General features: G+C 37.6%; 2 protein-coding genes and 1 long non-coding RNA gene across 4 annotated transcripts; 1 reads left to right on the forward strand and 2 right to left on the reverse strand.

Annotated features, from left to right (window-relative positions):
- Positions 1–3,298: 3,298 nt before the first annotated feature.
- Positions 3,299–5,690, reverse strand: LOC144650483 (uncharacterized). Of its 2 annotated transcripts, XM_078510166.1 has the most exons (3): positions 5,638–5,690; positions 5,493–5,532; positions 3,299–3,866 (listed from the first exon to the last, which is right to left on the reverse strand). In XM_078510166.1, exon 3 carries the CDS (start codon positions 3,852–3,854, stop codon positions 3,459–3,461), a length of 396 nt encoding a protein of 131 aa, XP_078366292.1. In that variant the 5' UTR covers positions 3,855–3,866; positions 5,493–5,532; positions 5,638–5,690; the 3' UTR covers positions 3,299–3,458. The 2 variants fall into 2 exon arrangements, with proteins under 2 accessions (XP_078366292.1, XP_078366300.1); XM_078510174.1 differs by lacking the exons at positions 5,493–5,532; positions 5,638–5,690 and adding an exon at positions 5,233–5,301.
- Positions 5,691–12,497: 6,807 nt separating this feature from the next.
- Positions 12,498–14,495, forward strand: LOC144651259 (uncharacterized). Its single transcript, XM_078511197.1, has 3 exons — positions 12,498–12,570; positions 12,706–12,750; positions 13,974–14,495. The coding sequence occupies exon 3, from the start codon at positions 14,001–14,003 to the stop codon at positions 14,493–14,495; it is 495 nt and encodes a 164-aa protein (XP_078367323.1). The 5' UTR covers positions 12,498–12,570; positions 12,706–12,750; positions 13,974–14,000.
- Positions 14,496–21,433: 6,938 nt separating this feature from the next.
- LOC144628847 (uncharacterized) lies at positions 21,434–22,597 on the reverse strand. Its single transcript, XR_013566294.1, has 2 exons — positions 22,293–22,597; positions 21,434–22,066 (listed from the first exon to the last, which is right to left on the reverse strand). It is a non-coding gene; the product is annotated as an uncharacterized LOC144628847 (long non-coding RNA).
- Positions 22,598–22,953: the final 356 nt, after the last annotated feature.

A 22,953-nucleotide genomic window follows, 5' to 3' on the forward strand; every position in this document is an offset into this window, starting at 1 on the left:
TTATATATACTCCTCTCAGCATAACTTCGCTGGTATCCATTTATACACCTGGGTGAAGAGAGGCACCATGAAACACAACAACCCCGGCAAGGGCTCGAACCCCCGGGGGAACTCCTATATGAAAGGGGAGGGGATGCTCGTCGGATATTTTAAAAAGAAACCCTAAAAGAGACCAAGCTGGATGTGGCTCAAGCCTTTCTTAACCCATAAAAAAATAAATAAATAAAAATAGAATTTATATCTTTTCTTCGCGTGCAGCCCTAAACGAGACCTTGACGGCAAAAAATATTGGCGTTTTGCACGGAACACCCTAAGCGAGACCAAAAATCCGAAATTTACACCCCTATGGAGTTCCTATGGCTTTGTGGGAGTCTTGAATAAGTCGTTCGTAAGGTGTAGAAATTGCTGGCATCGGTTTAGTCATGTTTAAGTCCTCTTGCGGTAGCCGTTGAAAGTAGTTTTTTTTCTGAATGATTCTGAACTCATTCAACGGCTTATGCTAGAAACTATCTCTGAAAGCTGGATAATATATAGATTTAGGCAAGCCTAAAAGCGGAGCTCCCCTTTCATTTGTTGAAACTGCCAAATTCGAACGAGCAGGGAATAAAAACGAAATACGTTGTCATAAATAGTATTGTATTGATCGAAAATGATTTAATAAATGCGAATTCATCGGTAAGAAAGAGTGAATTTCTTTACCGTTTTGCGATAACGGAGAGTAATTAAAGGATTCCTATCATATAGTAAATTTTACTAAAGAAACTACGGTCGTCAACTATATATATGAATGAAATCTCATGTCAACTGGAGTGAACAAATGATCCTTGCCGATTGTAAAGAAATCTAAACAAAATAAGAGCTTTGAAGGAATTTTAATCTATGACCTCCAAGTCTGCGTCGAGCCAAGTGGCCCATACCGCTGGAGCGTATCCCGGTTTCTACAGCATGAGCGGTATTTCTATTCCTCCCTGGATAGGATCCTAGTCAATCGCAGGGTTCAAGGCCTCCAGCATTAGTTCGCCGGTACCCAATTAGGTACGCACCAGTTTCTTGCAAGAATCGGAATTCGAGTTATCGGGGTAAATTTAACCCAAGTTTTGATCAAGGGAAACGAAATTTAGTTCGAGTTAGCGGGCTTTTCGAGTTATCCGAGATGGAGTTAACCGAGTTAAAATGACTGAAAAGTGGGGTCAAATCCAAGGGAAATGAAAGTTTAATAGTTTGTGTTAGCGGGGTTGTTCGAGTTATCCGAGTTCGAGTTACCGTGGTTCTACTGTAGTAAAATCAGCTTTGTAAAATTTGAATTTTCTAGGGCTTACTAAATATCTTTAAAGAGACAACAATCCAAATAGAAATCGTTGCTTCGTAAACGAAATTTGGCCCAATATCACTGACGAGGAAGACAAGGCCTTGTTATAAACGATAAACACACAACACTGTACAATTTAGTGCTTTTAATGGTCTTTAACGGTTGTTGCCGTTATCTTAATTGCACACTTTTCTTTAGCAACACTCAACTGTCATTTCATAAGAGTCAAGATAAAGAGTTTAAATTCTTTTCAATTCACGGTGAAGGACGAAGAATATGATGAACTAAAATCAGTTGGATTTGAATAGTTCTGCGTTGTCCTTTGGTACTTGACAATTACAAACTGTTAGCGCCAAAATAATATAATAAAAAGCAAACAGAAAAAATTATAAAAGTTCTTTCACGAAGTATAACAGAAGACGATGAAAAAACGTCGGGCATACTAAGTGTCACAATTTATCTTGAGTTTAAAAAACGACAGATTTCTAGTCATGGCACACAAAAGAAAATGCTTATGGTATGAACTGCCATTACATGTATAAACAAGCTGCCCCTGCCTGGGAAAAGATTTTTTAAAAGGTCAAAAATAAAAATAGCGAAATAAAGGAGTATAGATTTTTCAAATCCTACAGTGGACTGTAAATTAACAATTAAATTTTAATGGCCTGTCTGGATAGAAATTCTTATTTCAATTGAAATAACAAGCATACCAATTACAGTGCGAATACTCGAACCGGGACAGTTGGAACAAAGTTAACCAATGACAACGTTAATTGAGAACAAAGGATGTCGACCTTTTTCGTTAACAGACCAATGACGTTCAAGAACGCAAACAATAGATTTACAGAAAAATTGAAAACTCAACAACGTTGCAAATAGTTGCGGACCTCTCAGGAAACTCGCCTTGTTTTGATTGGTTAGTTTCGATCCTTAATTTTCAAGAGGTCGTAGATAGAGATCGTAGATAGACAAAGTTAGACAAGTTATACAAGATGTATGTTACAATATCATCTCGCGAAAAGTTTACAAATCAAACTACGAACCGTGAATTTTCTCTCACGGCCAGGAGTTGTGAATTGAATATTCCACACTGTGTTTGAAAAATTCACTCCGGAAATAAAATGAAGACTGTGAATCAAATTCACGCCGTATTTTTTCATTCGCCAGCCATGCTTGCTGTCGCCTGAAATCGATGCGAGTCACTTCCCGCCATGTTACAATGCTTTTACACCTTCGTATGATGCGAAGAATACTTATTCGTCGTCAATGCCTTACTTCCACAGACCACTACTTTTGACACGATGAGGCCGAAATGTAAACATCAGGTAATTTTTTTTGCTCACGGACTCATTTTCTTTATACTGTTACATTTGTACTCACGGTTTCTAGAGGAGTTTTTTTGTGAGTTATTTTTGTGGTTTTTTCGACAGGTAGTATATGCTTCAAGCGGCGAAGTTGCCCAATGAGTAGTTGTCGTTGGGATTTTCGTCAGAAATCGAGTTTTGATGTTAGTTCCTTTCTTCTGCTCATGCGAATGACACTCGACGGATAGGCACTTGAGACGTTTAACATATCCCGTTTCGCGTCTCGCGCTTGTCGTGAATAAAAGCGTCTTCGTTTTTTTTTCCCGAAGAGTTAGTTTTGAGTTTTCAGCTGAAAGCCAATTTTGTTGTTTTGAGCGGTCGGGTCGGTGAGTAGTGAAGGTCGTCCATAAGGGTTTTAGAGGTCCGACTTTTCAAGTTTTGACTTTTTTTTTTGAAATCTTTGTTTGCGGTCTTGACGTTATTGTCCTTTCTAAAAAAGGTCGCATTCTTTTTCTCATTAGCGTTGTGATTGTTCTTTGTTCCAACTGTCCCGGTTCGAGTATTCGCACTGTAAAACTTAGAGGTATCTTTTTAAACGAAGACGGTTTTTTCTTTTCTTTCTTACCTTGACTATAACACAGGTTTCGTATTAAGCAAGGAAAATCAACAGTCACACCACAAGGCAACTTAATAGTGTTTTTAAAAGTGTCTTTTTTATGATGGAAGTTCTTAGCGTGATTAGCACTGAGCAGTACTCGCCTAGCCTGACCAAGCTATATCAACTGAGCCAACCAAGATTCGAGATCTTGGTTCTCAGGGGTCAAACACACAGTTCTGTGGCCCTTTCACACGTTAACCAGATAGTTTCCGGCCACCCACGAGATGTCAAGTCCTTTTGCTATTTTTAGGATACTATTTGCAGCATAGTAGAACTTCTGGAGGCCACTGCACCTGAATCGCTCTTGGTATGGTGTCTGGCTCTTGTCATGCAACACAAAGAACAGTACATTGTCCTGTGTTCCATACTGCAACCTGGAATTTATGGTCAGCTTCTGCGGTATGTCATATCCGCCCTGAATGTACACTGGCACACTGTTGCCACTGCTAGTGGCGTAATCGCATAGGACATAGTTTTGGCTTCTGTCTCCACCAAATCCAATGAATGATCCTTGCTTCCAGTTAACAGTGACAGTTTCTCCCCTACTCCTAAGCGTCAGAGTTTCGCCTCTCAAAGAACCCATTGTTAGCAGATTCTAAAGTAGTGCAATAAAGAAAAAGACCTTGATGTTATGTGCTTTCTGTAACGGTATGATTATTAATGAAGAACTTTTGAAATGTCACGAGCGTGGGACAAAAAAAGACTTTTCTGGTCTGTTCAAACTCTCTACTCACTACTGCCAGCGTTTGCACAGTTCATTTATTGGGAGCTCAACCAATTTTTTTCTATGAAGGTGACTGACCATGACAATTTCAGTAAATATTAAGGTTTCAACAAATGCAGTCATATAAACATTGACCAATGTAAACAGAGATGAATTTTCAGTGAAATTTCCAGAGGTTTTTATGGCATTCAAAATCAAAAAGAATTCATTTGCAACTAAAACAGTTAAAGTCAGGGACGGCGGAGCTTTTTTCCAGGTGGGGGGGTGTTTGTTTTTTGGGGGGGGGGAAAAAAATTTTTTTTATTTTTTTTTTTTTTAGATTGGGGGGGAAAAACCCCCCCCCCCCCCCCCCCCCCCCCCAAGTACAAACGTGCAATAACGCAACTCAATCTGAATTTTGTTGCGTTGCTTTTGTCTTTGTTTGGTAATCGCTGGTTTTTTGTTTGTTTTTTGTTTTTTACTGGCAAGTGACAAATTAATCAGGGAATTATTGCTGGGTTATTAAAGTGACGGAGACGGAATAAAAACGTTCACGCAAAAGAACTATTGCTAACACATCTGTAATGAAAAGTGTACTTTGATTAGAACTTTTAGAATTGTAGCTTGTAACCACATGTAATAAAATAAAATAAAGTTAACTCGGGTAGGATGAAAATTATTGTCAGTTCGCATATAAATCTGGGGAAAATCAACAAAGTGATTGAGTAGCAACATCAACCGAGTTACTGAGTAACAAAATGTATCAAGTACGTAATTGAGTAGCAAAATGAACACAGTGACATAAAAAGATAAATTATTAAAGAACAGGCATGTAATAAGTATTTGGGATAACTCCTAACCGACTTTCATCTTTTTATAAAAAAAATTAGATTTTGACGTAAAATCTCTCTTAGTTTATACTTTGAGTTGTTTCATGAAGATAATTGGACCGATTCTGTTCAAAAAGTACAATTTAGCTGAATAGAGCGGTTTTCACTTTACTACGCTTACTGTTTGTTAAAATTCTCGCGCTTTTCTCGGTTAAAAAAAAAATCCCCCCCCTTTCCCCCTCTTTTTTTTTTTTTTTTTTTTTTTTTTTTTTTTTTTTTTTTTTTTTTTTTTTTAAAAGCAACAAAAGGCAACCCGGAAAGCAGCAAAAGACACACAACTAAAAGAAAAGAGCCTGTTATGAAATAACAGTGGTAATATAAAAAACAGTAGAACGTTGTATTAGTTAGGAAAACGACCAGCAAATTACGCGTTTTCGATATATACATCTCAGTCACTCAGTCATTTCACAAATTTCTAACCTGTCGAATTGAGATCAACAAAGGTTTTAGTAAATGCGAATCACATTTGTAGAAAATAGCTCATTGGAATTTATCTTTATACTGAGAAAAGTGGTAAACCTGACGTTTTTTTTTTTTAAATTTCAAGGCTGAGTTAGCTGTGGAGGTTTTCTTAAAACAGCGCGTTTCATGGAAAACATAACAATTACAAGTAACAAAAAGTACTAACAAATTCGTAGATCGAAGTGCAGGTTAAAGTTGGTGTTAATCTGATGAATTAAAAGGAAAATAAATGTTAGATTGTCAGCAATGGATTTGAAGTATCTTCAAGGAATAGAAAAATTACCAAAAATGGCTCAAAAAAAGTTCCATACCTTTAGAACTCCAAGTGTAGAATGACTCGTTGACTAAAACATTGGTGTTTAAGTAGTACCATGAAGGAATCAGACGCCATCGTGTCAATCAAAGTAAAGGCGGGGCTAAAAAGAGTGATGTTGCAGCAGGTTTACGTAATTCAAATGCAATGCGGAGTTAGTTTGAAGACAGGAATATACAGCACTCTACGCAGGAACTTCGGGATGTTTGATCTCTTGATTGGAATTTTTTTCGTTGATTGTCAAATAAAGGACCATTGACGTAAACAAAATGAAGAGTGGGGTGTGATTGAAATGAATGGTTCTCTTTGTAGTCTTTGTTTTGATATGTTTTTATTCCCTTTTGGCTGTTTAATCTCGTTACTCATTTTGATTTATTGTTTTTTTTTAATTTGAGTTACAACGATGAATAGCGCTCTTTGTCGTTTTTGTTTTCAAATGTTTTTATTCCCTTTTGGCTTCTTGATCTTGTGACCGGAATTTGTTAGTTCCCTGATCGTCAAATAGAGGTCCACTTATGTCAGTCACATAAGGGGTGGGGTTTGATAAATTGGCTCTTTACTTGAGAATAGCGGTCTGAAAAGGTTCCTTCAGCTTACTCTGTTCAAATATGTTTTTATTCCTTTTGGGAAGTTTGATCCCTTTTCTTTGTGAGCTTCAAATGACTACTTGTGACGTACAATCTAATCGAAAAAAAGGCATCTTCACTGTGTCGATCAAAGGCTTGCTTTAATCAATAGCTCCACTTTACTATAGCAAATAAAATCGTCATGAATAGTCCTTGCTTAGATTGCATTTTGAATAACTATTTTTGTTTTTTCTTTATCACAAATTGCCTTTTTAAAGGTATGCATCAAATAAAATGATATTTAAATCCATTGAAGTAATCAAATTCTTCGGAAACGAACAAGAGCTTTAACCGCACGCCCGATGAATTTTGTATGATATGCGTATAATAATAACTAACAAATTATGATACTGAACAATCTCTCATTGTTATTAAATGCGATCCTTTACCTAAGTGATGTGTCCGACTTCTTATTTCCTATTTATATTCCTGCATCATCATACACATAATGTCTCAAGAATCAAAGTTTTTTATCGAAACCATTTCAGTAACAAAATTTTATTAAAACATTTTTGGAATAAACATTTTCCCCCAAAAAAAAATTTAAATGGTTTTTTCTTCTCACAAAATGCTTTACATGCACTTCTTTTGTCAAGATTTGTTTCTGTGCTTGTGCAACTTTCAATGTTTAGCACTGTGAAACTCGTGAAATTTGTGGACTTAATACTTTATTAAACGACTTATTGTTCTGCGCCAGGTGAATATAACTCGCCTTTAAACGGCCTGACTGATTTATAGTTGGTTTTACAACCCCGGGTCTTCCACTATGTACGGAACCCGGATGTCAATTTCATGGCAGGTGTTATAGGGCACTAACAGGGTCGTACCTAGCCGGGGGGGGGGGGGGCAGTGGGGGCAGTTGCCCTCGCAGACAAAAAATCCTAGGTATAGCCCTGACTAACGAGGGTTGCCGATAGTCAACGGTCATCCAAGACAATTTGTGACTACCAGCTGATCGGAGTGAAGCCTCTGATAAGCGGATAGAAATTCCACAGAGGGCGTGCTGCTTGAACATGTTCCTGTTAGTGAGGCAAGAGCGGATGTCAATAAATAAGGTCCCAAGTTCAGGTCGTCCAAGGTGAAATAAACAGGATGCTGTAAGCAAAAATAGTAAGCGGAACAAAAATCTTCAACATAAGCAAAACAATTATCTATCAACAGCGTAACAAGACTGTTGTTCTTCGTGAGTGGTGCAAATTCCACGGCTAATGTGCCACTTGACGATTTTTGCCTTAGTCACGAAAACGATGACTCAGTCCGGACGGTTTTTAATGATTAAAAAACTGAAGAAAAGAAAAGTCATTTATCTTCCTGTTATTTAGTTGTTGTTGTTGTTGTTTTCATTTATATTTTGAAACAATTTTCCTGAGGTGAGCGCGTTTACTCGCATTCCTAAGCCAACTTTAAGAACTTTACCTTGTCAGAGTAAAAAGGCAACGAAACTTTAAACGAGGCAAGAAATCGTTTACAAAGTTTAGCTTATTCACCCGATATAAGATAAAATTAAGTTTTTCAAGGCGATAATCCTGATACAGTCAACTCTCGTTATAGCGGACACGCTCGGGGCGTCGTTTAGTGTCCGTTTTAGCGAGAGTCCGTATAATAGCGGGAGGCATTTCCATTCAAACCTCTTTCGCTGGGGATCTGGATTTTGTCCGTAATAGCAAGTGTCCGCAAAAGCGGGGTGTCCGCAAGGCAAGAGTTGACTATATTTAAGTAAGTTGCTGTTAAGATAGCGTGGAAAAACAATTTAACAATGTGGATTGAGATACTTGAAGGAGCTTCGTCACGGACCGCACTTCTTGAGTAAGTTTACCTTGCTTTTACCTGTTTTCGCGTTTGTCGTTCCGATTCTGTCTAAATCTTCCACAGTAGTGACTACCCTTGCTTATTTTTGGCTTATCATCACCTTATTGAGGTTTTACCTTAAAAAGTAGTTCTGTACATCAGAAAAATGTCTAAAAACGAGTGTAACACTTTAAACAAGTGTAGTTATTTCTGTTCCTGATATGAACGGCGGTAAATTCACATTAAATGGGCCCTCGGGCTGTGGCTTGAATGTGTTTGTTTTGGTCATGAAAGCAATGCGAGGAAACCTAAGGGTAATGAATGGTCCTTCAAAGAATGCGTGTCTCGCATGATTTTAGCCAAATTTAAGGGGTTTCGAATTCGTCGTCTCGAATTTTTCTTTGACGGCTTCTCGGAGTCTCGATTTCTTTTACAAGGCTAAAAAGGTCTCGGGCTCGCAGAAAAGGTATCTGTCTGTCTGTCTCGCAAAGTCTCGTATTTAGCATTCGACACCCGTAATACCACCTATTAATGTTGATAGCACTGTCGATTGTTTTTTTATTTGATTTTCCGTGAGCAGAAATCAATAATTGAACTGAAAGGAATGCGTATTTTTTCTTTCAAAAACATATAAATGTAGTCGGTATCGGAAACCATAAGTCAATCGGCATGATTTTGTTTAATTATCAATTCCAAATTGGTAATATGTTTTGCTGCACGAAGTAATGCTGTATATTTATACTAAACAGGAAAGACAAATTTTGTTTTGGAAGAAAGCCTGGAAAAGTAACTCTCTGGAACGACAGGCTTAAAAGTATATTGTATTCGTAGCCACTGAAGGCATCGTTAGACACTCAACAGAATTCCACAGTATTTCGTTCTTCTGGGTATTCGCTGTTCCTAGTTTCTGGTGTAGGCTTTTACTAATGAGAAGGACATTTGACGTCAAGATGAAGAAGAAGACTGTTAGTCAAAAACAAAACAACATTTAATGATATCAACTCTCAGTAAAATCATTACTCGTACAGTAAATATGTGGCCCAGAAATCTGGTTTGGTTTCTGCCAACCCCCTTCCCCATTAAAATGTTCTAAAACGTTGCATCAATGCCAAGCTACAAACGTTTTCGACAATGTTCTCTTTACGGCGCTATGCTACAGCAACGCTTCTACATTGTTAATGGCGCCACACAACTTAAGAAATCTTTACAAAATTAAGCTAATTTTGTACATCAGAATTTTCTTTCACTGTTTGAATTCTTTCAGCGGTTGACTATTGTCTTAGACTTTGGCATTCAATGTGAAACCCAACAGAGCAAATAGCAAAACAGATATCGGATTTTGTTTCTTCACTTTCTGTACAAGTTGTCGAACTACGGGTCCACTTTGTAAACTACTGCAAGTTTGGTATTTAAAACACACAAAAGACTCAAGCCTTAAATGAGAGTTTTCACAACATTGAGAAGACATTAGATTAGAAGGTGTCCCGAAGAGAGGCACCTGTTGAATTGATAGCTATTCAGTTTGTATAATACATTTGACTATCCTGTTGTACAACATTTGAAAATTCACAGTAGGTTCAGATCAGTAATGAGAAAATTCCAAACGCGAATGGATGTAGACAGTTAGCGATCACAATAATCAAACAAGGGAAAAACAATTACTTGAAAGAAAGACCACAAAGTGCTATTCAAAACACGCCCTAACTTGACGCGCCGAACGGATTCACGTGCTTGCATTTTGATTGTAGTGACATGTTCGAAAAATAAGCCTGGTTTTCACTAGCGACGCAAGCACAAGCGCAAGGATAACAGCCCTTATTTCACTGTGAAAACGGCTTCAAAGCAAGCAAAAGCCCAAGCGTATTGAATTTTGATGCTTGTGCTTGTACTTGCGGCAAGCACAAGCACGAGGACCAAATTTTTTCCTTTTCGCGTGCTTGCGCATGTGCTTGCGTCGCTAGTGAAAACCAGGCTATAATACCATACTTTGTGAGGTCTTGTGATAAAAAACACAAAATTTAGTCACAAGACCCGCACAAAACAGTAGATAGAAACAAAAACAAAAACAACAAGGAGTAACATTTAGAGCACTCTTTATCACTGTATGCAAATTTATAAGTATTGAAGTACTAGATGTACAAGTGTGTTTTCATATGAACTATGAATTGCTAACAAAACGTGGGTAATAGTCGCGTCGGTCTTTCACCCCCATTTATTTCATCAGTTTTATCAATATCGCTTAGAATTCGCGACAGCAGCTTTTTTGGACCAGGGTACACAATGTTGATAACATCATTCTGACCACCGCCAGAGCCAATATTCAAGGAGTGAGTTTTGCATTAATGGATTTTTCAAGTGCCCTTGAAAGCTATTCATAGAAGTATTCTAATGTGACACTGACCGGCCTCAAACTTTTGTAATGCAGATATTTCATAACAGATGGAAATTCCAGGGTCACAAGAGTATGAAATTCAGTCTTCCAGCTTTCTAAGGCATTTGGTGTTTTTCACAGATCAAACACTCAACGGAAAATGAAACCAAAACGCCACAGCACTTTTCTTGAGCTTGTTTAAAGGGGCACTGTTACGGGATTTAATTGCATTTAATTTCTCGTCAAAACTGTGCTAAAAGTATGACTACGTGTGTTTGCTCGTACACAAAATGCACCTCATGAAGATATTAAGTTAGTTGTGGAAGGGAGAGCATACTGTTATTAGTCTTTAGGAGTTTCCGAGCCACAAGAGCAGAATTTGAAGAAGTCTGAACGCCTTCTCTAATTTGAGATCCAAACTTGTTTGTACCTTACTCGTAATAACACCCTGTTAATTAACAGCTTCAGTAAACTAGTTTGGTAGTATTTAACAAGACTAATATTTTATAGTGTTACTGATGTAAAGATGTCTTTTCGTTTTTGACGTTTTTTGAAGTCATGCTGTGATGGCTCTTTTACCAGTTGATCGACATTCGGCCGAGGCTACGCGAGAAAGAAAAAAACCTGTGACTGAAAGTTAAACATTTCAAAACACAAACAGATTGCATCTCAAACACAATAAAAATTATCAACAAGAAATAGAGTAGCACTTCTATTATTTTCAAGGCTGATGCAATTAAATTACAGAACGAATGGCACACTTTTGCCTAGTGAAGTAAGTGCAAATTACTGATGGGCAAACTATAATCAAACCCGGCCTTCAAACTTAGGATCAAACTTCAGATTTTTCGTTTGCTTGCTTTCCTTTTAATTTACAAATAATTACCGTATTTACCTATGAAGGCAAATAATAACGCCTAGGGAAATTCAGAAAATAAGACATATATTAAATCAGTTATAGGTCTAAGAGGTATAATATGAGACATGTGAAACAGATGAATTTTGCTGAACTGTGTAACTGCTCAACTGAACATTGTTTTGATTTGTTACGAAGGGAGCAACCATAACAACAACAACAACGTCTCCAACCAAAAGATCTATTGAGCAGAAAAATGGCTTGAACACAGTAGAAGTGATGCAAAAAGGCTGGTAATGGAAGTTAAAACATCCAAATACACAAACAGATCGCATCTCTAACACAAGTTATAGAAATCAGTGGCGAAAGGCCTGTGGAAGCACTTCGGCTTTTATTTTCAGAGCGGATGCGAATTCCACAAGAATGAGGACCTTTTTCCCAGTGCCCGCAGGTCTAAATTACTTATGTATTTATTAAAATTATCAACGCAGCTCTAACACAATAGTTACGATCAACAGGAAAAGGCCTGTAGAAACATCTCTATTATTTTTCAGAGCGGACGCAAATTCCAGAATGAATGATGCAATTTTTCCTAGTGCCTGCAGGTCTGCACTATGAATGAAATAATTGCCAATTTAATACTGTGTGATGGCAAAATGATTAAACAAAGAAAAACACAACTAAAATAAATGAGTTCGAACTGAATGGGCAGTTAACAGAACTCTGAAATGAAAACTAACATATAACAAACGGTATCAAAACACTTAAGCAGTTTTCTTTTAATGAAGTGTTGACGTTCTAGAAGAACAAGTGCAACAAGTTCCTACTGGAACTAGACCACAGCAGCAAGGAATTTTGGACTGTTCAACCTAGGATCTCCTGATTCAGTAGCCATGTGCTTAAACTCTAGAATCTGGAGCATTTTATTCTGGGGTTGATTTGGCTTAAATTCAGTTTCTTGCTTTTTTTAGATCCAAAAGACTCCAACAGAAAACTGCCCAGTCACAGAGGAATTCACTTCCCCTAAAAAACCGCAAGACCAAATTATGAATGGAATGAGTTCCAATTACTAATAGACAAGTGATCAAACAAGGAAAAAAAACAACTTTCCAAAAGACTTCAAACTGAAAACATTTTAATTTGCGCAATTCAAAGCTAAAAGCAAATTAATCAAACTGCCACACCTGTAATCAACGTAATGACATTTTATTCCTTGTAGTGAACATTTAAGACCCAACTGCAGACCTGGGACTACAGTTAGCACTTTGTCACTCTTGAAGAGAGGCGGAGGTATGTTCAATCTCATTTTTATATTAGTTTTGCTCATTTACTAAAAGTCATGTTGTTCATAATAACATTATCAATTTTCGTAAATTTATATTCTCAAACCAAAGACAGTTTGTAACATTGTTTAATTTCTTTCAGAAAGCACCCGAGAAAGTCCTTACTTTGGATTCAACTAGTGATCTTGTAAGTAAACTTCATTTATTCATATATCGTCAATCACAAAAATAATTTGAAGAAATTGCAAGCATTAAAGACCCGAGTGGCTTTCAAAAATTTATTTTTATTTCCAGTGAACTAATGAGTTGTTTGTACAATTATCAAATTAACTTGTATCTGGAAAAGGAATAGTTCGGTGTTGAAACTGTGTCTTTTAGATATTTAACTTGGTATCTAACATGTGTAGTGTCCCAAAAATTATCTTGAACTTAACAACTTCTAATAAACTTAAACTCCCAACGCAGTCATTATGAAGTTGGAAGAATTTGCTTCTCCTTCCAAAACACTTTTACGAACTTTTGCCTTCAGATCTGAGTTATGAACGAAAATCGAATACCGGCTACTACTAAGAGGAATATGACTAAAGAAGGAAAACAAAGCTTCTAAACAGATAAAAGACTTCAAACTGAACACAGTTATTTTGCATGACTAACAACTGAAAACAAAGTATGGTATCAAAACAAAACTTGTTTTTTAGTAATTAAGTCCGGACACTCTAGAAGAACAGGTATTTAGTACAGCCAATGAATGCACTCGCACGATAAAACCTGTTAGTAGCAAGGAATTTGTACATTCGTCTTACTTTATCAGTCTGCATGCACATGCTCACATGAAGCTGCAACTTGTAAGTTAAGAGTTTTAACTTGACAGTTTTGTTTGGCCTTAGTTAGTAATAAAACATGAATTTGAACACGAATTGCTAAAACAGAAGTTCAATTCAGAACAAAACGAAATGTGGGACATACAATGCATAGTAAAGTAAGGTTTTGTTTGGCCTTAGCTAGTAATAAGAACATGAATTTGAACACAATTTGCTTAAACAGAAGTTCAATTCAGAACAAAACGAAATGTGGGACATACAATGCATAGTAAATAATAAACCGAAGAATTTTCTTCTGGTTCTCTTTCGTTTAATTCATTCAGAAAAATCTTGAGTTTTATTATTACTGCCACAATTAAGGATGTATGGTGCATTTTATTCAAGAAACCACACAGCCCAGCATTATAGACCATTATAATACAAGTTCAATCACAAATTGTTTCAATTAATTACTAGTAGGAAACTCTATCTGACTTAAACAAAAACTGTACCAGCATTTAGGTGCATAGTATGAAACTTTTAAGCTCACCCAATTTAATCCTGTCTGTTATAATTAATAACTTCTAATTTGTTGGGTATGGCTTTGTAGGTTTTCTTGGAGAAAATAAGGTAAAACATGGGAGGAGTTCAGATTAAAAACTGTACTGCCGTGCCACTCAAGATCCAGCTATGCCAAGTCAGCGTTTTGTACCACGATCTCGTCCAACCCGGAGAGTATTTTACCAGGGAGACCGGCGCTGCGCATTTCACAATCAAGATCACAGTCAGCGATAAAGACGACACATCATGGACCGACACAGTTTTACCTATTTTTTCAGTTGTCGTGTCAACCCTTGTAGGCATGGCTACTGGTGGTGCAGGTTTTGCGGGTCTGGTTTCTGGAACTGCGGCTGGAGGTAGATCTGTGCTGACAAGGGAACTTGCAAACAAGCTGTTCCTTGAAGCCGACAACAGCCACTGTTACCTCAGCTCGGCAGGATGGTATTTCGGCGGTAAAAATGAATTAGAAATACGTGGAGGTCCTCGAATTCTGGCAGATTCCAGAGGTTACAGTTACAACGGTTCTCGACTTCGTATTGTTGACAGGAATAATAGCAGTAGACATTCTTAACTTCAAATACGTGTGTAACGTCTGTGTGTGCGTGTTCGTGTTGCTTTTTTGCAGATGTAATGACGCGTGTTTACTATTCATAGGTATTATGAAGAATTATTACACTCCAAATTGTGTTTGAATAAAAAGGTTGTGTTATGTGTATGTGTGTTTTGTGCTAGCTTCATCTTCAAAAGATGGTGCGATGAAAGGGTTACTATACTTTCCCATCTAACCCATCTTTGCCCAGTGCATGCAACTGTTTTCAAGGAATCGAATTTCTTGCATTATTTACAGCACTTTAACCTTTCGCATTGGTGTTGACTCAGTCTACTGGCCTCTAACAGAGTACGTACAGATTTTTGTATTGTTCCAGATGTTTAATTTTGGTCAGACATTTGTGGGATGTTATGGAAAATTTAAGTAGATGTTTTTGTTATGACAGTTTCAGTAACTTGTTCTAACACTATCTTGGGGTTTCACTGCCAGCCACTGATTTCAGATAGATATATCTCGTTAAGCATGTACCTCTCTACTTAATAAACGTTAACAATTTCATCTGATGCCCTTGTAATAGTCACTCGTGAAAGACTAAAAAAATAAAACGGATTGAGAGTGTTTGTTGTAGTGTTTGTTGTTGTTATTGGGTTACTGGCTTACCTCCTATCTAAAGCAGCCTTTCGTCAAATTATTGGCGGATGAACACGGGTTCCTAAAACAGTCTTGTCCAATTTTTCTTGTGTATAATTCACATAAAAATCCTTACCGAGCACAACAGCGTAAGAGTTCAAAAATGACAGAATAGGTAGTTCTCTTGCCATTGTTTGAAGTTGACCCCAGTACCCCAGTATACCTATGCAGCCCATGTGAAAACAAGGCATCTGAATAGTTCTGTGGTACACCCCCCCCCCCCACCCCCTTACTTTTATCTGTACCTCCATGGAAGGTGGAGATGAGAAAGTTCCGTATTACCAATTTATTCAGTGGTTATTTGTTCTCAGTCGTTCATAACGCTTGTAGCACAGCCCAGTACATCTGACTGTGGATTTAGTGTTTGGTCGGATTCTGTTTGTAGATAACTTATCTCAAAAGATAAGAACTCATGGTTTTTTTCGCAATTCTTATTTATCGATATGTTTTTCCTACAATATATATTTATATTTTTTCCTCGGCGGATGAAAATTTCAAATGCGAACATGATCAAGCAACTGACATAGGAAGGTATAAATGACAAAATTGGTAAATACTACGCTGTAGTCAAAAAACTCTTCTTTGACTACAGCGTAGTATTTACCAATTTTGTCATTTATACATTTAGCACCTACGCTGCGCAGGGTTAGATTCTAATTTTGACATAGGAAGGTCACGCAATATAGCAACTCAATATGCGATCGCCAGGCTCTGTCAAAGAATTTATGAAGCTTTTTTGATTTTTATTAATGCTCATTGTTTCCATGTGAACGAACTATTCCCTTTTGTTTGAATCGTTATGACTAAGCAATAGGGTTTAGTGACAAATAAAACAGGTAAGGGTAAACAAGACAAAAACGGCCCAGCATTGCCCAGCAAAAAAGGGCGTTTGTGATGTGGTATTCACTCCCCTGTGGCATTATGAAAGCTATTCTTCCTAGGAGAAATTGTCGCAAAGGGCGGTTGCGTTAATCTATCCACGGCACGAAAACTTGGCTTTGTCTCACTTTTGACTCGCATCAAATCAAAAGTGAGACAAACATGGATGACTAACTTTGACAACGGATGTCAATGGTAAACAAGTCTTTTGATTTCGCCTTTGAAAGGGATTTAACGCACGTCAAAGTCAGATTTTTAACATTTGACGGGAATCAAAGATACTTTTTACACGAGTCACATTTCACGGTACCTTTGTCACACCCTTGAAAAACTTCAATAACATTGTTCGAGGTGAAGAAAAAAGTCAAGGAATTAATATAGTATCTGTTCTGAGAAATTTTAAATTTTTGGTTTATTATACCTATATTTGATTAAAATCATAGACAACTTTTGCCAAAGACGGTGCAACTACTTCTATCCCCGAGGCAAAGGCATGTGTGCTAGGGAAGGCGTAAGTAGTCTTTTTTTCCCTCCCCCTTTTTTCGACGTTTTTGCTTGTTTACAAGCTAAAAACGTAGAATAGGGGTTATGTGAACAAAATTTGGAACCACATATTTGTAAACTCTCAAGGGACTTTTTTAATTTCTCAAGGGACTGTTTTAATTTCTCAAGGGATAACTTTCCGCTGTGGGTGATCACTTGCGATCTCGTGGAAAAAACGTGACTTGTCACATTTTAATACAAACGTTATATAACAATTTTAAAAGTGATATGTCAGCTTTCTTATCTCAACGCATGTGTGTCTGAAAGGCGATCTATAAAAAGCATCGCACAAACAATGGATTGCAATTGCGTAACTAAAACACGAATATATAATGGTCTATAATCACTAGCACTTACATCGTTTAAAAATTACAAACGTCAAAAATAAACCATACCAAAAAACTCGCTCTTTTCAAAGATATTATTGAAGTTAAAACAAATGCAAGAGATGGGGGCTTCTTTTAGCTTAGGAGCGGTTAAAAATTAGGCCAAATTTGGTCGCTACATCAGCCTAGGTCATAAGGGACGAGACCTCGCGTTGACAGAAATGTTGCATGAATCGGCTTTGCAACATGCGATCGTATCTACGCAGTTCGAGTGGAATTTTAGTCAAAGACAGCAAAATTCTTTCGTATTTCATCTTCAAATATAATTCGAAAGCATTCACTGTATATATGGCTTTTGTTTAATCCTGAGTCTTGATATCCGACCCTCGCAGAGCCTAGACAAAACGCAGCTTGAGTGTAACGATTTGTTTACGCCGCAATTATATGCGCAATGTTTTCTCCGACAGTAGTCGGAAATATCCGTATTTTTTTTTCGTGCTTTTTCGTGGAGCAATCGTAACGATACGGCCTTGAACACATTGAACAGCGGTCTACCTATAACAACTCAAATATGGCGTCGCAAAAACAAAGCGTCGAAAGCATATTTTGCTGTTTCATTTGCTAATTTCGCTGCCGTAATCGACTGCCTCGAAAGGTCATTGCAATTTTAAAGTATAGAATTGTCAGATCTCGGTGAAATTTGCACTGTTTATTTGTGTAATGTTAAGGAATATGTGTATAAATACCCGGCACGGACGAGCCATTTTTAGGGAGGACGTAGTCTGAGTTATGTTATGAAGGAAGGTGGGTAGGGGGGAGAAAGAGAAATTGACAAAATTATATGGCTGCATTTCCTCCGCGAAGATAGGAAATTGTTAAACTAAACTACAAAGAAACTGTAATGATAAGTTCGAAGAACAATGCACAGGATAAACCTTCGACTCATACTTCATGCAAAAACGTCGATATCTCGAAGAGACTTTGATTTTAAAAAAAACAGCGCCTGATCGCAGGTTATGTGAAAGCCAACTTTTCACGCCGAGTTCGAAAATGTACTGCATTAAGAGAAAACTTCATATTCAAAGAGGATTGCTTGGTCATTTCTGTACCGAGCTCTATGTCCATCTTGGCACCTTCCTTCATTGCGCGATCATTTTTCCCACTGAGTTATTTCACTTCTCGCTCGGGCGATCTTTGAGGCTAAATAAGGGATCTTTCGTTGTCTAAGTTCAGAAGACAATTTGCGTTCAATTAATAGAAGTCAGAAATTGTGACGACTCCGTAAGCGGAAAGAATTGCGTAAAAACTTTAAAATTTGAAGAACGCCTAAATCACTTGCCGCTGCTTTGTTTAGGTGTTTAAGGGCGGGGCGGGGTACGAACGGATTCGCACGACTCGATGAACAGTAGCTAGTGTGCCAATTAGGAAATATTTTACATTTTAAAACTGTAAAAAATTATTTTTCGAACAAGCTCTAGTCAGAGGTGAATTATCTCTGCATTTCTTTCAGGAAACAGCAAGTCGAAATTTAGTTTCATTTCCGGGGTTTCATTATCAAGCGGCATTTGTCACACCAACATTTATGATTGAAACTGTGGCAATTGACCCACAATTTCGAGGAAATGCGCGTGGTAGGTTATTTTAAAAGTATTCGCCAAACACAGCTTTAAAATCACTTAAGGTTTTAAAGTTCAACTTGGCGGCATACATGCCACGCTTTTCCCGTAAGTTCACAAGATCTTTGACCTTATTAAGACAGTGTTGACCACCTGCTTAATGCTTGTTTTTGGGAAAGTTACTTTTCTTCGCTTCATTGGCCGGCTAATTACAATTGGTCAAGCGTTAAAAAACTCAATCAGTAAATAATAAACAAGCGGTAAGCCTTGCTTTCGTAATACTTCACTAAACAAGAAGGAAAACAGCCTTGTTTCACGAGAATAAAGGTGGCACCATTGAAAAATGGAAGGCAAACTTTGCTCACGTATAACATCAAACATTTGCAGTGGACGTGTTTTCTTTATATATTTGTTGGTCAGAAAAATTATCACCGTGTGAAAAATAAACGCCCCTACGAATAGCCTGATAACGCAACAAAATTGTTATTTTTACACATAAATTATGGATGTGGTTTTATCAACTTTCCTCTGAGGGGCTTGTAATGTTGACACTTGGAAGTGATGAGCCAAGACATTTTGACAAATTTTCAGTCAAGGAGAAGGGCCACTTAAGCGAGCTGCCAAATCACTGAACAGTGAGGCAACGATATTAGCTTCGTTAAGCTTGCAAGAGACCGTGTTTTCGTGTTTGTAATGGCGTCAACCTTGAGCTTCGAGAGGGCGCTTATTTTGGCGCTAATTTCGCTTTTCGCCGTGTGTGTTACATTTGTGGTAAGGAAGGAGTTACACGAAAGAGACAATTTCGATTACCAAGACACCGCACGGGCAAAGAATGAAATAGATCAATCGTACGAGCTGTTGATTGCAAACTCGGAGCAAGATTCTACGAGGGATGCGGTCAAGGATAATGAACTTAACGCAACCGTGGAAAGATCATGAATCAGTGATCGTTGGACGGTAAATTTCTGACTCATTTGGATTAGTTGCAGTTTTCTTCGTTTTACATACAATGGATTAACCAGTGCCAGAGGCAGAAAGTGACTGTTTATAAACAACTGGCAGCAAAAAGACATGGATTACACACCATATAATTTATAATTGTAGTCTAATTATCCTTGATCAAAATAACTGGTATCCTATTCGTCCGGTTCCTGCTTCGGGTTCAACAAGGTCATCGTCGCTCCAATGAATAATTCTCCGGTTGGAAGAATTTATTCTCGATTATAAGTGAAAGGATCAATGTGAATCAAGCAGGTATTTTTATAAAGTCATACGGTGAGAACAGTGTAGTGCCTTGTGATCGGACAGGTGTTTGATTGCTTTGTTGTGGCAACATGTTCAGGGCTGCGCGTCTTTCAGGGACTGAGCCTTTTTTTGGTCCCGCGGGGAAAACTGGGCGCCAACGTAGAGGGCCGTTTTCAGTCTAAATCTCCCTTGAAACAACGTCATAAAAACTACCTGATTATCTTCTGAACCCTTTTTCAAAAGTTAATTGGCCGCGAATTCGGTTTATGGAATGGGATGTTCGTCAAATTTGCAACAAGGGATTACAGACAGCAAAAAAGAGACCAGTGAATAACTTCAGAAAGTTGATCTCCACCGAGAACCTTCAACAGCCTTCTCGAACAAATTATGTGATTGATTTTTGACATATTTCTGTCATTTATGACAGCTTTTTGATGGGTTCTGTTTGATGGAGAGACGGCACTGACAAAGCAACATTCCACTGGTGCGAGATCTTTACGTTGATTGGTTAGTTCCAACGCGACACCCAACAAAAATTGTCGACAAAGATTTAAAGGGGGAGCAATGGTGAGGCGCGCAAGACAACAATCGCCTATCGGCGGGTTTCATTTCACCACCACGCCTTGTCTAGTCTCCCTGCTCCACAAAAGCAAGGCCTCGTTTGATTTTTCTCTCGTTTTACTTAAGTCTCCTCCGCTGAGAGACGCATGGCGCTTTCGGTCAATCTTTCTCCGTCTCAGTTTCTAAAAGTTGTTTTGGAAGTAGCCCTCTTTTTAGACTCGTCCTCTTTCGTTAAAAATTTGAGAATTTTTGGTCGAGAAGAAATATTAGGTGCCAGTGATGCATAGCCTGTTTTGCAGCCGGACGTTTCGGTTTTAGTTCGTCTGCAACGCAAGCTAGTGATCCAAGACAATCGGTGCGTTGTAAAATATTTTATAGTTTCGTCGCCTTTTTCTCTTCTCAAAGACAAACCGTCCGCCCTGTGGGATCTTGTCCTCTCTAAAAAGACTGTGTTCTGGGGTTCTTCCCGGAATAATAGAAGCGTTGCCATGTCACAGTTAAAGTGGAAGACTAAGGCATCTTCCGTTTCAAGTGTAACAGATTAATTCAGTGCTAGAGGTTTGTCAAGAGCGATCACTGGAACTGGTTAAAAGTAAAAGTCAACCTCGTGCCCACGGTCTTCTCCACGCTGGGAACGAGCCCCTCCCCTCCCCCCTCCAAAAAAATAGGTAAGCACCACTACAGGTGATAAGAACAAAAGTTCCAAATACTGCGTGGCACTAAAAAAATAAAAGTGAAATGAAATAATTATGGAGAAAAAGAAACTGGACGTTTCGGGCAATAGCCCTTCTTCGGCGGTGGTAAATAACGTTGTCAAAGAAAACGCAATGTAAACTACTGGTGTCCCAGTACTTTACATTGTGGCCCATAAACAAATAAACGGACATAATTTGAATAAACATCTTTGTTTAAAAAAAAAACAACTGGCGGTAAGCTGACCAGTTGGCTATATGCAAAGCGGGGAGAGGACGAATAAAAAAGAACAGTTCATTCCTATTTATCATTACCACATCTTTCTTACCTTACTTTGTAAACAAAAAAATGTTAAAGCAACGTAAATTTCGTTTCACTGGACAAAAAAAAACATTAGCACACAATGTATGATTTTAAATGATTTATTACCTATTTATTTAAAAGTCCGTAATCGTTTAACAAATTTAGTAACATATTTACATTTCTAATATACACAAGACTAGACCATTGTCAGCCTCTATTTCAATCTGAGAAAACAGAAAGGCTTTGAACAGTGGCACAAAACGGTGTGTCTATTTTGGTGGCAACAAGAATCAAGTTGCCACAAATCAACCATGAACGGCTACTAAAAAACCCTGCTCAACATCATATTAAGATTTGCATTAAAGAAACTGTGTCACGGATTTTAGCCAAATTTAGGCATGGGAAATGACCATCGAATTCGGTAAAATATAAAAATAATCTCTTAAAACAGGGAAGGCACATTTCAATAACACAGCAAATGCAAAAGAAGGTACGGATGGCCAAAAGTGAAGAAGATTGAAACGGATCGCGATATGGGTTTTTGAATACTGTTTGGCTGAAAATTTTTCAAAGTTAATCTCATTTACTTGTAAATTTAAATTGGTTGTAATAAAGCAATGGTTTTGTCATTTAGATTCACAGGAGTAATTTCTTTGCAAACATTAAGTTTCATAGTATTTGGCAAAACTTAATAAAATAAATTTAACTCAGCCGTGACACAGTCCCTTTAACAACCCTCCAAGTAAAGACCATTTTAGTCGCCATGGCGACTAAAATTTTGGAGCTGGCGACTAAATTGGAACTGAAGTCGTCAGACTGGCGACTAAAATTGAGAAGAAGGATTGAAAGCGTTAGCTTAATTTAGCGACTAAAATTTTTCACTGGCGACCAAACTTGAGCAGTCGGTGGCCAAATGGCCACTTAGGTAAAAAAAAATAAACTTGGAGGGTTGTTTAACATACTCTGATAACTTCTATATTAACCTACAACGTACACCAAAAAAATTTTACTTTTGAATCAACACTATATGTTGCTCACCTCAAAAGCCAATGCCAATAACAGCAAATAGGAGGGAATTAAAACTGGAAAATATTTTTCTGTGTTATAGATTGTCCTTTCTCTTTCTATAGTATTTCTTCCCATCAATAACTGATCTTCTCATCATTGAATGTTTCTACCCATTTTAACGGCTGTTTAGCCAAACTACATGCCCTTCCTGCATGGTTTAGCCAATCAAAGCTTTGGTGATACAGTAAAAACCCGCGTATAAGAACCTTGGGTTTTTCAAGTTAGCCTAAACAGGTTCTTATATAAATGGTATTTAGGGTAAAATTAGGCTGTTTTTAACTTTTGTTCAAGAAATAAAGTAGAATCTTTAAATGATCTGGTCTTTAATGTCCAATAACAGTATTCTTGGAGGCTTCGGTAGGCAAAATACTATACTATTTTAATCTGATTCTGTTAAAATCAAAGCTATACTGTAACCTTTACTATAATTCCCAATAAATCTTGTATATTTTTTAAAAGACTATTTTTTTTTCTTTTTTTTGAAAATAAGAACCTGTTTTATAATTTTAGCCTAAAATGGTTCTTATGTGAAGGGTGCTTAAAAATGAAATTTTA

This window comes from Oculina patagonica, chromosome 1 (genome assembly GCF_052425735.1).
Source record: "Oculina patagonica isolate OP01 chromosome 1, crgOcupat, whole genome shotgun sequence".
Taxonomy (NCBI): Eukaryota; Metazoa; Cnidaria; class Anthozoa; order Scleractinia; family Oculinidae; genus Oculina; species Oculina patagonica.